General features: G+C 39.4%; 1 protein-coding gene across 2 annotated transcripts in view; it reads right to left on the bottom strand.

Annotated features, from left to right (window-relative positions):
• Positions 1-10219: 10219 nt before the first annotated feature.
• LOC126170109 (zinc finger protein 236-like) overlaps positions 10220-13500 on the bottom strand; it is a 224136-nt gene continuing 220855 nt past the window's right edge. For both annotated transcript variants that reach the window (XM_049920698.1, XM_049920697.1), the window contains exon 26: positions 10220-11562. In XM_049920698.1, coding sequence (XP_049776655.1) covers positions 10451-11562 — 1112 coding nt within the window. In that variant the 3' untranslated portion in view covers positions 10220-10450. The remainder of the gene's footprint in view (positions 11563-13500) is intronic.

Genomic DNA, 13500 nt, shown 5'->3' with positions numbered 1-13500 from the left:
CTCCAAGTGTTATACTGACGTCACAGAATTCCAACGCACGCTCACACCGGTCCCATATGCGAGACACCTCTCGGCAGCACATGTGTTTTACCGCTGCTGATGCGATACCTGGGGATACTGATGTCACCGAATAGCACAGGGTGCATTGTTCCTAGCGCGACGTGCAAGATGCTTGCTTATCTGCTCAGTGTGACTGATGCAATGCCGCAAAGTGCGTGCGTGTAGCTACAAACTGTCGTAAGTGCATCTAACAAGTTTGTCAATCTTATACTAATGTCTCATGGCTGTGTAAAATAAGAACCGCGTCAACCTCTCGGAAATTGTGTGGTGTCCCAGAAATAGTTAATGCACGCTTTCTCAATGTCTCAACTTGTATGCACAGAAATTCTTGACCTCACAGAACCTGTTTACGAAAATAGGGCAGAATAACATCGAATGCAGTCTTCCTAGTGGTCCTGACTTAGTACCCCATCCATCACATGTTACCCTTTCTGCTTTCAACACACAAAAACGTTTCCACTGCTGTGTAGAGACTCCTATATCCCAGCACAAAAGAATGTCTTGTGAATGAATCAAGCATTATGATTGGCTCTCATCCAATTTACCCCCTGAATTACTAATGTCGCCGGTATCGAAGAACCGTGTCCAGATGAGACTTTCAGTGGGGAAAAAAACTATCTTATACAGATCGCCATATTGCACCGTCAATTAAACCCTGCAAAGTGCCCCTACATATCGTCAGATACGGAAAGACACTTAGTCAATTACACTGCTCTCCCACCGAGGACAGGAGCTTTAATATTAGAGCGCGAAACTGATCTCCAACCCAGCAATATATCACTGTGTACCATATTGATGTAGTAAACATACAATTCCTATCCTGTGCCATACAAAATCATCCCTTTTACATCATTCGTACATATACTGTGAAGACAGGCAGCATATTATATACCCCTCGCAGCACTAGATGTTTCCCTGTGAGGTCGGTGGTCATCCACACCTGACAGGTGACCAGAGCATCCTCAGTGGACTGAAGCCACTCTCAGGACTGTTCTACAAATTCAGGCTCACTTCCCCTCAGCACTTACGTGTTACTGTTTCTAGTGTGGACCAGCTTGCTTGCTTGCTTTTCTACACCCATTTCCAGACTCTGGGATTACACATGGTTTGCCATAATATTATACCACTTTTGCGGTACTTTTTGATATCAAGCACACAGCAGTAGCCTAGCAAAACTCGCACAACGTAATTCCAAACATAAAGACTGGAAATTATTTCTCTACAAACACGAAATTTTAGCACTTATCCCGCCTGTAAAGACCTTTACATGAGAACTCGAAACACATAGAGGAAACTGATATTTCTACTCACGTATACTGACGTCCTTGATGTAACAGATTCCAAATCGTCCCTGTAATTTACAAAGTCAACTAATGTGTTTCTCATCTCCAGAGAACCGGCAAACATGTCTTTCACCTGCTAGATGCACACATCAGAATCCATGTTCCCTCAACTAAATAAAGGCGCGAAATTCGCGGAACAGTGAACCGAACAATTTATGTGGGAAGGAATAACGGTCTAGTGCAAACACATCTCCATTTTCAATCTTCTCAATTTTCCACACTATCACAAAAGCTATACAACACATACTAAGTATTAGTTTGCCATTTGGGCGTGTAGAGGACAACACGGTTAAATCATCTACATTCCCACACTCCAACAGCCCTCTCCATTCAGGCAGACCCTACCGTTAGCTGGAAATGTGAATCATTCCCACCACAGGCCACGCATACACAGAATCATCCTACGAAACTGGTCACATATATATTTGATCGTTATACTTACAATTAAATGTTATGATTGCAGTTTCACTTGAATGACATTTGACAATGAGCGAAGTATTGGAAATACATCCCGCTGACAGGTGTGGCTCTGGAAATAGAAATATCTCTACCATTCTTATGACTTGATATACTCTTCCTTCTGCTACCACAGTCATCTCCTTTGTGCATGTCAGAACACAAACACATACTTTATAAGCCAGATACCCAACGTGAACCTATCACGCATCCCCTACTACTACTAAATATAGTACTTTGTCAATAACTGATTGCCTATGATACGAAATATTACTGAGAGAAAATCAGCGATGGGTGGACATGTCTAATAAGTTTTTCTTGTGAGTGATACCACTGTGTCTTAGAAATATAGGCATAATCGTCTCATATGTTAAAAAAAAAAAATGACGCAACAACTACTCTATGTTACTGTCACAAGCGCTCTTGGTTCTACAGGTGCACACAAGTATCCATGTTAAAAGCTGTTGTTGTTGTTGTTGTTGTCTTCAGTCCAGAGACTGGTTTGATGCTGCTCTCCATGCTACTCTATCCTGCACAAGCTTCATCTCCTAGTACCTACTGCAACCTACATCCTTCTGAATCCTTTAGTGTATTCAGTTCTTAGTCTCCTTCTGCCACGACTTCGAGGTCTTGCGTCAGGTTCTTAACTGACATCAAGACATTCTGATCCATGGCCTCTCGCAGAAAATTGGACGTTGCATCATGTAAATCATGTTATTACTGAGGCTGCCGTAACACACACACACACACACACACACACACACACACACACACACACTGGATGGTTATAAATAAAAGAGAGTTACAACATAAGCAAATTGCGGTAGTTTTTGCTGCATTGTGGATGGTTTCCAAACTACAGTCTGAAAGTGATTCACGAGTTCTACATTTAAACTCATCTGTCATAGTCCTGGAATAGCTGATGACTCTAGATTCCATTTCGACTGATTCATCATATTGCATTCATGTATGCGATCACTGTTTCGGTGCCATCCACCTTTTCTCTGATTTGCTAAGATGAGTGCTACCCTTTCTGGACTCAGAATGTGTCTTATCAGACCTATGGAGGGATTTCTCTTTCATAAAAAACCCACTTGTGCATGCCCTGAGTTGTACCGATGTGGTCCTATGCCCTTGACACAACTCCCAAATGAGCCCTCACTACATTAAAACTACATTTTTGCATATTTTATACACAGGTTCAGCTATTTTTATAGTAAAAATACTATTTAACTGAACTACATACTAAAAATTGCACACAACAGATTAAATGTATCATTGTAGTAAATAAATTGCAAGTGGTATAAACTTTCTTATAAATCAAAGTAAAATGGTTCTGTATTGTTTATGGAGCGACTGTACATTGGTTTTAATATCATGCATAATAAAGAACTAATATAAGAATCCTATTAGGCAATGTCATCACACAACTTTGCATACATAAAATATATCAAAATATCATTAGCAATTTCCCAATAGACAACTTCACCAACAGCAATTGGTTAAGTTATGACAACAAAAGAATTTGAAAATCATGTCGCCCTCCCAGAAGAAAAATTTTCAGAAGGAAAATACATGGAGGTAACCCATGCAATTGCTTGACAAGTATAAAATCCATTACAATAAATAGTCATAAAGAAATTTAACAGTGCACAAATCTGAAGAGGTGGACATGTATACTATGATCACAATCTTGTTCACATCCAAGTTATTTTGGCTCCAAGAAACTAATATAAAAGAGGAACGGGAAAAAGAGTCAGTCACTGTACACAGTAGAACAAAAAATAGTGTACTTGTTATTCAACCTTAAATATGGAATTGCTCTACCAAGAAATAATGAAAGACTCCATAAACAATATTAAATTATTGAAAATAACTTTAGGGAACACAATACATGTGACTTTTGGTGGATACGTGATTACATCCAACAGAATCTGTGTTTCAGAAAGCATTATCATCATTCTGACAAATCACGGCAGCTGTAGGGAGCGATTTTGATACTTTTCTGAGCTACGCGGCTCAGCTGTCCAGAATCACTTTCATGATTTCCCAGGGAGACACACGCGTGCATGATATCAATCACCTGTCTAAGATGAAATTTACAAACATATACTTAAACTAAAAGACAACAGGACATCTAGGTTGGTTGGTTTGCTGGAGGGAACCAAACAGTGAGGTCATTGGTCCCATCAGATTAGGGAAGGACAGGGAAGGAAGTCGGCCATGCCCTTTCAAAGGAACCATCACACCATTTGTCTGAAGTGGAGAAATCATGTCAAGCCTAAATCAGGATGGCCGGACGCAGGTTTGAACCACTGTCCTCCCTAATGCAAGTCCAGTGTGCTAACCACTGCACCACCTTGGTCAGTGGACTTCTGGGGAGGATGGCATCATCTCTGAGTTACTGAAGTACATAGGGACAAACACACTTGAGAAACTTACAAACATCATCGATATTTGGTACACAGAAAAACTGCCAAAACATTGGGAATACACACACATCCACCGATTCCACAAGTAAGGTTACAGGACAGACATAAATAACTACAGAGTTATCCCTCTCCTTCAAGTCACATGCAAGATATTCTAAACATGTCTGCTACAAATGTAAATATAAAATCGGCAAATATTAAATGAATTTTCTACTAGTATGCACACGCATAGAACAGATCTTCAAGTTACTAACAATGCATTTATAGAATCAGATTTTTCACTCTGCAGCGGAGTGTGCACTGATATGAAACTTCCTGGCAAATTAAAACTGTGTTCTGGACCGAGACTTGAACTCGGGACCTTTGACTTTCGCGGGCAAGTGCTGTACAAACTGAGCTACCCAAGCACGACTCACGCCCTGTGCTCACAGCTTTATTTCCGCCAGTACCTCACTTCCTACCTTCCAAACTTTACAGAAGCTCTCCTGCGAACAAAGAAGATCTTCAGTAAAGTTTGGATGGTAGGAGGCGAGCTACTGGCGGAAGTAAAGCTGTGAGGACGGGGCGTGAGTCGTGCTTGAGTAGCTCAGTTGATAGAGCACTTGCCCACGAAAGGCAAAGTTCCCGAGTTCGAGTCTCGGTCTGGCACACAGTTTTAATCTGCCAGGAAGTTTAATGAATTTATACTTTTGTTCGGTTCAAGAAGACATGATTCGATTGACCAATAAATAAGGGACAAGACTTGAAGACAGTAAGCCTCATTAACTACACAGTCTACAACACATCTAATATAGCATTTATAAGCAAAAATTCAGAAACCTTTGAAATTAAAACCAGTGTTTGCCAAGGAGATGGACTGTCACCACCCATCTTCGATTAAATCCTTATGGGATTGTAAAAAAAATAAAAAAAACTCAACACCTCTGGAATCCTCTTTTGCTTGGATGAATAAAGATAATATCTCTTGCTTAGCTTTCACAGATGATTTTGTGTTACTACCAGATGCTGAAATCACAGCAGTAAGAAAGAAGTCCTCAAACAATACAATGAAAAGGCTGGCCTACAAACCCACCAGTAAAGGGAGGACACAGAGTTCGACAACAAAAACCCAAGATTGCATACTGGAGTGTGCATAACATCTACAATGGAAAGTGAATATTCACACACCCAAAAGATTAAGACATAGAATGGTGATAAATCCTGGAACTCTGTGTCTGAGCAAAATTTTAATTCTCAACAAAAAAGTTGGTCATGAAAACACCGCAGAGGAAGAACAAAGAATTATGAGGAAAATTCTAGGCCTAGACAAAATGGAAGACTGATAGAGATTGAAATTCTGTAAAACAACAGAGAAATTGTTAAACCGGGCAGCAGACAACAGAAAAGAAGGATTTAACTTTTGTGGATATGTTCAAAACTTTGTAAAACAAGGCTTACACACAAAATAAGAGCAACATTGAGCAAGTTAAAAATGTAATGTTAAAAGCCCAGATGGAAGGAGTGGAAGTTGTCCTTGTAGATCGAAATCTGTTCAATCAAAAGATAAACTGTTTGAGAGAATGTGTTTTTAAACTTAGAATCAAGGGGAAATGAAGAAAGAAAACTAGCCTACAGTAAGAGAATAAGAGCCATATGGAAGACCAGGAAAACAAATGTAAAAGCACTGTGTGATACACACACAAATAATAGCAATAATAATAATAAAAAATTAGAAATAGAAGAAAAAGGAACCAATTAAGAGTTCAGATGATCTCTCTCCCAAGAATTATGTTTTATCACAGTTCTACTCCACATTTCTTGGATTTAAGTGCAGAAAACTAGTTAAGTCACTGAAGTCAACTTTAACAGTTGTTTTGTATTCTATGGACAAGATGGGAAGAGTTAAAGGACTGTGTTCACCCAAGATACCGCAGTCCCTGGCAAAGCTATTTTGATATTGAGATAAGCATCTCTTAACCCATACTTTGAAAAAACCTTCAAACGGGAATCCATTTCAATGCTCGTAATCTTCTCTTTGACTAGAGGTTGAAAGCAGCTATTACTTTAGTTACCTATGCTGTATCAATATCTCTGCTATATTTAGCACCAAAATCAGCTGGAAATTTTGCAAGATACAGAGCATTCATTTAGGGTGTTTCCTGAAAGAAAATTTAAGTTGGATGAAATGTTTCTATATATTTGAGATCTGTTTTACATTGCACTTATTGTTTTGTTAAATATGTTAAACCACTCTAGCTCAAACAGTTTCCCTCCAGCCCTCTGTCGGCAAGAATTGTGTGCTTTCAGTCAAATAGCCTATTTGATTCAGCATCAGCTAACCAACATTTGAGATCCTATAACACTATAGCGAAGTTGAAGCAAAAGCTCCATTACAGAACTCAAGTGAGTTGTGTAGGCAGCAGCTGCGTGAGCCGAGTACACTGTTTGTACGTAAGACATGTTACTGACAGATGCCTATTCGGTAGTGGTCATTTGTACTGCCTGGACGAAATTACACATTATGGAGATATTGTGACAACAGTGTGCATTTGCAGCCGCCAGCGAAGGGAAAAGGTGGTTCTTGTAGGCGGCAGACAGGAACATGAGTAATAGGAGAACTCACATTCTTCTCTTGATTAATTTTTAAACAATATTTCTTTTAACAAGTCAGATATTGCGTGCTCTATGGGTCTACACCCTTGGTGGGGTTCTACCTTGCCATGCTCTCGCTACAGCCCCATGCAAACCATTTGTACTCTACTATCTTGGTAACTGCTTCCTGCACCTAGTGCAAGTCTGACCCATTACGGAAGGTGGAGAGGTGGTTATCCAATATTTCTCCACCCAATACCGAAGGTTGAGAAGTCCACAACCAAGACTGCCATAGAACCGTCCGAGCCTTGTAGTGTTTCAGGATATTTGTAAACATCCCAACATACCATTGGAAAGCTGTCAACAAGAGATGTTCATGAGTAAACTGAATAAGGATAAATGTAGTGGGAGTCATTTGAGCCAAGGTGCAGCAAGTGCCTGAATCCGAGAGCCATGGATTGGCTCTGAGCACTATGCGACTTAACTTCTGAGGTCATCAGTCGCCTAGAACTTAGAAATAATTAAACCTAAGGACATCACGCACATCCATGCCCGAGGCAGGATTCAAACCTGCGACCGTAGCGGTCGCTCGGCTCCAGACTGCAGCGCCTAGAACCGCACGGCCACTCCGGCCGGCTGAGAGCCATGGAGTAAATTATGTTCCAACAAGGACATAATGAACAACTGAAGAGTGGTAGTTGTTTTTCTGGTTTTTCTCTCAGGTCCTACAGTATACATGTACAGACTTTTGAATTTATTCAAGAGAATGGTATTACTATAGAAATTGTTAGTTGCATTGTGAAAATAGTGAAAATTTTGGGCAAAATATATCCCTGTTTGTGAGAAGTGTGGCTATTTATTCAGCAGCGCAACAGAGAGAACTTGCGAAAGGATTCCAGGGACCTCCACCGCTGTTAGATCAACAGGGTGGTGGTGTGGAAGATCCGGACCACCAAAAAACTAGTCTGAGAAGAGACAATAAAGATAATACTACTTTCATCTGGTGGTGTAATGGGGTAAGCAAAATACTGCCCTGTTATTTCGACCAGGGACGCAACTTCTCGCTAGTGCTGGTATAAGACCCACCACAAATCTTACAAAATACACAACAGCAGGAAAAGAAGGAAAAATACACCCCAGGCTCTGGTTTAAGCCTTCTACTTAACTCCAAACCAGTGATCAGTTCTGGGAACAATGCTGCAAAATGAGAAGCCATGCAGCTGCTACCGCCTTTCGCATTCTGTCCAGAATTCCTGGCCCTGCCACTATTTGTGGCATCTCCACAAGTATTTGCCTCTTGTCTCCCAACACCACCACAGCCCAGGGCAGCAGCCTGAGGCCTACTGACCATGGCCAACACAGCTTCCAGCTGTTTATAGGCAGTGGCCAATTCCCCCTGGAACCATACACATCAGGCGCAGTCCCTCTCCATCCATAGCCAAATTTGTCTGTATACAGAAAATCTTGCACCCTAGTGATGATGAAATTTTGGCAAATAGCATTTAAATTCTGTGAAACAGATGGTTCTTCACTTATGCAGAAATGCTATTTTATTCTCTACTAGCTGTTACTCGCAGCTGCACTCTCTCACATATCTGTGGTTTTGTTATGATGAGTGATGGCGAGTAAATAAGATGCTGTACATGAAATAAAATCAGCTGCCCTTACGTGTCTGTCTGTTCGGGTAAGTGTAGCTCATGATGTGCACTTCATTCTGCTCCCTCCCAAGCTGCCCCAATGCACAATGCATTGCCATGCACAGCATTGCAGACAGAGGGGTACGTGCAGGAGCCTGCATCTATGCATCGTGCTGCGGAAGTAGCTATACATTATGCGAAGTGTACATTATAGAACAATTAGTGCAGAAGTATGGATTAAACACAATGAAGATTGTATAACCATAGAACTCTTTTACTTTGAATCTTATCACATACATATTTCAGCCAATAAAAGCATTTTCACAAATATATAAAGATAAAAAGTCCAGGAGTAAATATTTTTCCCCAATTCACATATTATTCTTCAAATAAGTATCTTGTCCTACACACATTCTAAAGTAGCTTGTTTCTCCTCAAGATTCACACTCTCTCTGTACATTTCATGAAAACCGGTTCAGCAGGTTGGTTGTAAAAACATAACAGAGTTATTTTTCACGTTTATAATATTAGTATGGATAAAACTTTCAATTAAAAATCTTTTTTTTTTTATTCGATTCTAATGAACTGAAGCCTATATGTTGCCCTAAACTAAGTTTAACTTACCTGCAGAACCCCACGAAAATTTGTCAAATAGTTCTGGGGAAGTGTGTTGAAACAGACATGACAATTTTTCAGATTTTTTATAAGTACAGATGGGAAACTGAAGTTTTCTCATTTTGCTAAGTGGATGAGTGTACTTTAAACATTAGATACATTTGTTTGCATAATTCTCGTATCTTTAAGTAGCAGCAATTGTATGCACTATTTACCCACAGGTGTCTGGCTCCGGCAATCATACATTTAGTTTTTGATCGTTTTAGTGTGAATGAATTCACTGCCTCACCATTATTTACACTCACAGGTGAATCATAAAACACTGCATTTTATATACAATTCAGTTTTATGTAACCACATGCAAAACTGCAGGCTGCACCATAGTTAACTGCTGAGTTACAACACAGTGCCTCTGCTTCCATGCTACCTGCTCTGAACAGCGGGACATCGTACTTAAGTTATCCATCAGTGTAGTTGCAGAGTTCCTGACAGGGCGTAGTGAACAGGTTGATCCGACTTGTTACACAACATTAACACTAGAAGCCATTAGTAAAGTGACCGAATGACATCAAACAGTCTCACTCTAAAATGAGTGTTCTTATTTTACCAGTTCAATGAAATGCTACACATTTATCAGCAGCATATGTCACACTCTTCAAACAAATAGTTGCAGCAAAAATTTGTACTTCAGGGAAGCAGTGCCTCTCTCTTCTACCTAGCACAGTTTGCAAATTATAGTTTTGGAGATATGGTTGCTGATCTCGCTATACCACTTCTCAATGGGTGTTACACAGACAAAGGTTATGTCAGGTGAAGGTGGTAAATTAATTTGGGAATACTAAGGATACGCAAACATTTCCCAGCTGTCAACATAATTACCCAAAGAGAAAGGCAGAGTCATTATCAAAAGCACTCAGTCAAAAAGTTACATATGTGCTGGTATTATTGAAATGTGCCACTGGATTGTGAAGAATATTCCTCTGGGATTTCCAACACAGTAATTTGAAATTGTAGGTGACTGTTTGTCATTGTAATAAAAAATACAGAAACACACACTCATGAGGTTTATAAGCAATCTGCATACATATTTTATTAATGTAAAAGTATTTAACTGCAAGTTCTTTTTAAGTAAATACAATAACAGTAAAAAAAATATTTTATAAATAAACAGCAAAGAAAAATCACAATTTCAAAATATATTTACAATACAAATATACAATTACATTTTCTGCAAATGCATTACATTTATAAATATTTATGGCAGTTGTAACATCATTTCTGATGTAAACAATATTTGTACTGGAAAATGCATGCAAACATGCAAATAATTTACATATTAGGGGTCTGTAAGAAAAGTACTGTTCATCTGAGGAAACAAGTCATCAACAACTCTATCGAGATCAAGGCTTTTATCAACGTCAGTTTCACTGTTTATTGAAGGTTTTAACTTAATAACTGATTTGGGTGTAGGTGGACCTTTCGTCCCAAGCTCAGAACAACTGAATCTGTGAACTCGCTTAATGTGGGTCTTCAAGTTACCTTTTTGTGTGAAGGAGTAATCACAATACTGACAAGCAAATGGCCTTTCACCTGTGTGACTTTTTAAATGTATACTCAAAGCATCCTTCTGATTGAATCTTTTGTTACATACAGTGCACTGGAAGGGTTGCTCTCCTGTATGAATACGAGCGTGCCGTTGTAACTGACTTGGTTTTGAGAACCATTTACCACACACTTGACAGTCATGACACACAAAGAAATCATCATCTGTCTTCTTCTGACCACCAACAGGCACTAGAGATCTGCCACCTTTGCGACTGTCACTGACCCTGAAACGTGAAGTTGTGGAGGGAGTTGATGAAGAAGCATTGTTGTCAATATCAACATCTAATTCACTTTCAACATTAAAAACAATGTCGCCAGTGGTTGTCACATTATCTGACGATGTCTGCTGAACATTTATAAAAGGTATTTCAAAACGCACAGTGCCCAAATTTTGATCATCCGTTGACACTTGAAATGTTTCCTGACAAACACTCTGTTCCGTTCCTGGTGCCTGAATAATAATATTGGAAGCTTGTATCTGTTGTAGAATTGCTTCATCCAGTTGTAAGGCCTGTGTAGGTATCAGATTCCCTGAAGTATCTATCTGAAAGCTATCAGCTAGTTGAAACTGGAAGTTATTGACAACTTGAGAACTGTCTCCAGTGACTAAAAATGTGGAATTGTTCAAATCTGCCTCTGCATTTTCGTTTTCTGCTTGGTGTATCTCTCTCTCAGTTACCATATTTTCAGTATTTTTCTCTTGATCCTTCACAGTTGGTTTAGGCTGCTTTCTTTGTCTGTTCAGTCTACTGGTTTCTTTAATGTGCGAAGCAAGATGAGCTTTTCGGTGCCCTGACGTCCGAAATCTTGCGTCGCACACTGGACACTTGAATGGTTTGGCTCCTAGGGGGAAAAAGTTAATATTGCATTAACACATTTTCATGACCAGACTGTACTCAATAAATTATTATGAAGGCTATAAGACAAAATTAACATATATTTACTTCCAAGTTTTTTCTTGCAAAATTGTAACTGGTATGAGATGGTTGAATCCAAAATTTGGAAAATACTAGGTGGAGAAGCATGAAACTGGAATTTAGTTGCAATAATTACATGTCTGTATTTTGAAACTGATAGACAATATTTTATTTAAAATAATCTCTTGCTATTTATACATTTCTCCCACCTCTCTGGCAGGCCATGAAAAAAAAAAGTTCTTCTTTTGAAGCAGGCCAGTCAGCGAGCCATTTTCGTTCATTTTCACATGAAATGAAGCGTTGTTCAGCGAGAGAATTTCCCAGTGACGCAAATGGATGATAATCGGATGGCGGTAAGTCTGCAAAATAAGCCGCATACCTTAGTACTTCCCAACTGAATGCCTTGATCATTTTCCTGACCTGTTTTGCGGTGTGTGATGGGGCATTATCGTGGAGCAATATGATTGTGTTGCCTTTTTCCATATTCCAGTCATTTTTCATGCAATGCTCGACTTTAATCAGTTGCTGTTGGTAGCGATCAATGTTAATGGTTTCAACAGGTTTTAGTAGCTCATGACAGATGGCACCCTTCTGATCCCACCAAACACAGAGCACTCTCTTCTTTCCAAAGCTATTTGGTCTTGCAGTGGATGTCAATGGTTTTCCTGGAGTCACCCATGATTTACACGACACTTAGGATTCTCAAAATATACCCATTTTTCATCATCTGTCACTATTCGTGGAGAAACCACTCTCTCTTGTACCTGGTGAGCAGCATTGCCCAAGTGGTCTTTTGATTTGCTTGCTGTCTTTCATTCAGTTCATGCAGAACCCATCCCCCCCCCCCCCCGCCCCCTGCACATTTTCTATAGATTTCAACCGAAGAAAAACAGCTTTCTGTGTCACATTCAATTGCTCCGTGAGTTCCTGTCGAGTCTGAGTATCATCTTCCTCCAATATGGCCTGCAACTCGTTGCTCGTTGTCTTTGAACTTTTTCGGTGGTTTCCCATGCTCATTGTTTCTTACATCAAAATCACCACTTTTCGAGTTTTTTGAACCAATTGAAACACTGTGTTTTCCCGCAAGCATGTTCGCCGAAAGCTTCAACAAGCATTCAATGCAATTCTGCAGCAGTTTTCTTCAAATCACAGCAGAAAATCAATGCTGTCTGCAAATAATAGTTCGTAGGTACAAAACCTCGACATGTTTACGGGTTTGAAACAGACACCGATGTATGGAACTTGGGTTGATGCGATTTGGCATTTGTTGTCAGCCATTACAGCTCCTAAATTCCAGTTTCATACTTCTACACCTGGTATTACTAGAGCCAAGCAATGTAAAATTATGATGCAATTCTCTTAATGTTTTTATTTCTTTATTGATAGTTTGTAGTTTTAATGCTACTCATGTGACTGCACACACACACACACACACACACACACACACACACACACACACACACACACACACACCTTCACTGACAACCATCTTTTACAGTTAATAGTCATAATTAATTTTAAATAAAACTTGTGATTTACATAGAACTTTCAAATTTCACCTAATAAGAGGCAGAGGCTGTTAAATTTTGACAACACATTCTTGATGCTGATTGATGTATAAACTAGATAGGCATAATCCTTATCGCTTCAGGCAGCGGGGATACCTTCATAATCTAGGATGTTACTGAATTTAGCTTATGTTAAAATTCGGGAGTAAGTAAGAAACATGTATTTTTTTTCTTTTCTCCAAAAAAATCCTTGCTGCGAGACACAGGCCTCCTCCATTTGGACATCTGTCAAAGTTCTTTTATTGCCACCTTTTGAATTTTTTTTATAATTTACAGATTTTTTTCTTTTCAAAAAT

Source organism: Schistocerca cancellata, chromosome 1, assembly GCF_023864275.1.
Source record: "Schistocerca cancellata isolate TAMUIC-IGC-003103 chromosome 1, iqSchCanc2.1, whole genome shotgun sequence".
NCBI lineage: Eukaryota > Metazoa > Arthropoda > Insecta > Orthoptera > Acrididae > Schistocerca > Schistocerca cancellata.
Note: the sequence above shows the minus strand (reverse complement) of the source record. Positions and strands in the feature narration are given on the sequence as shown.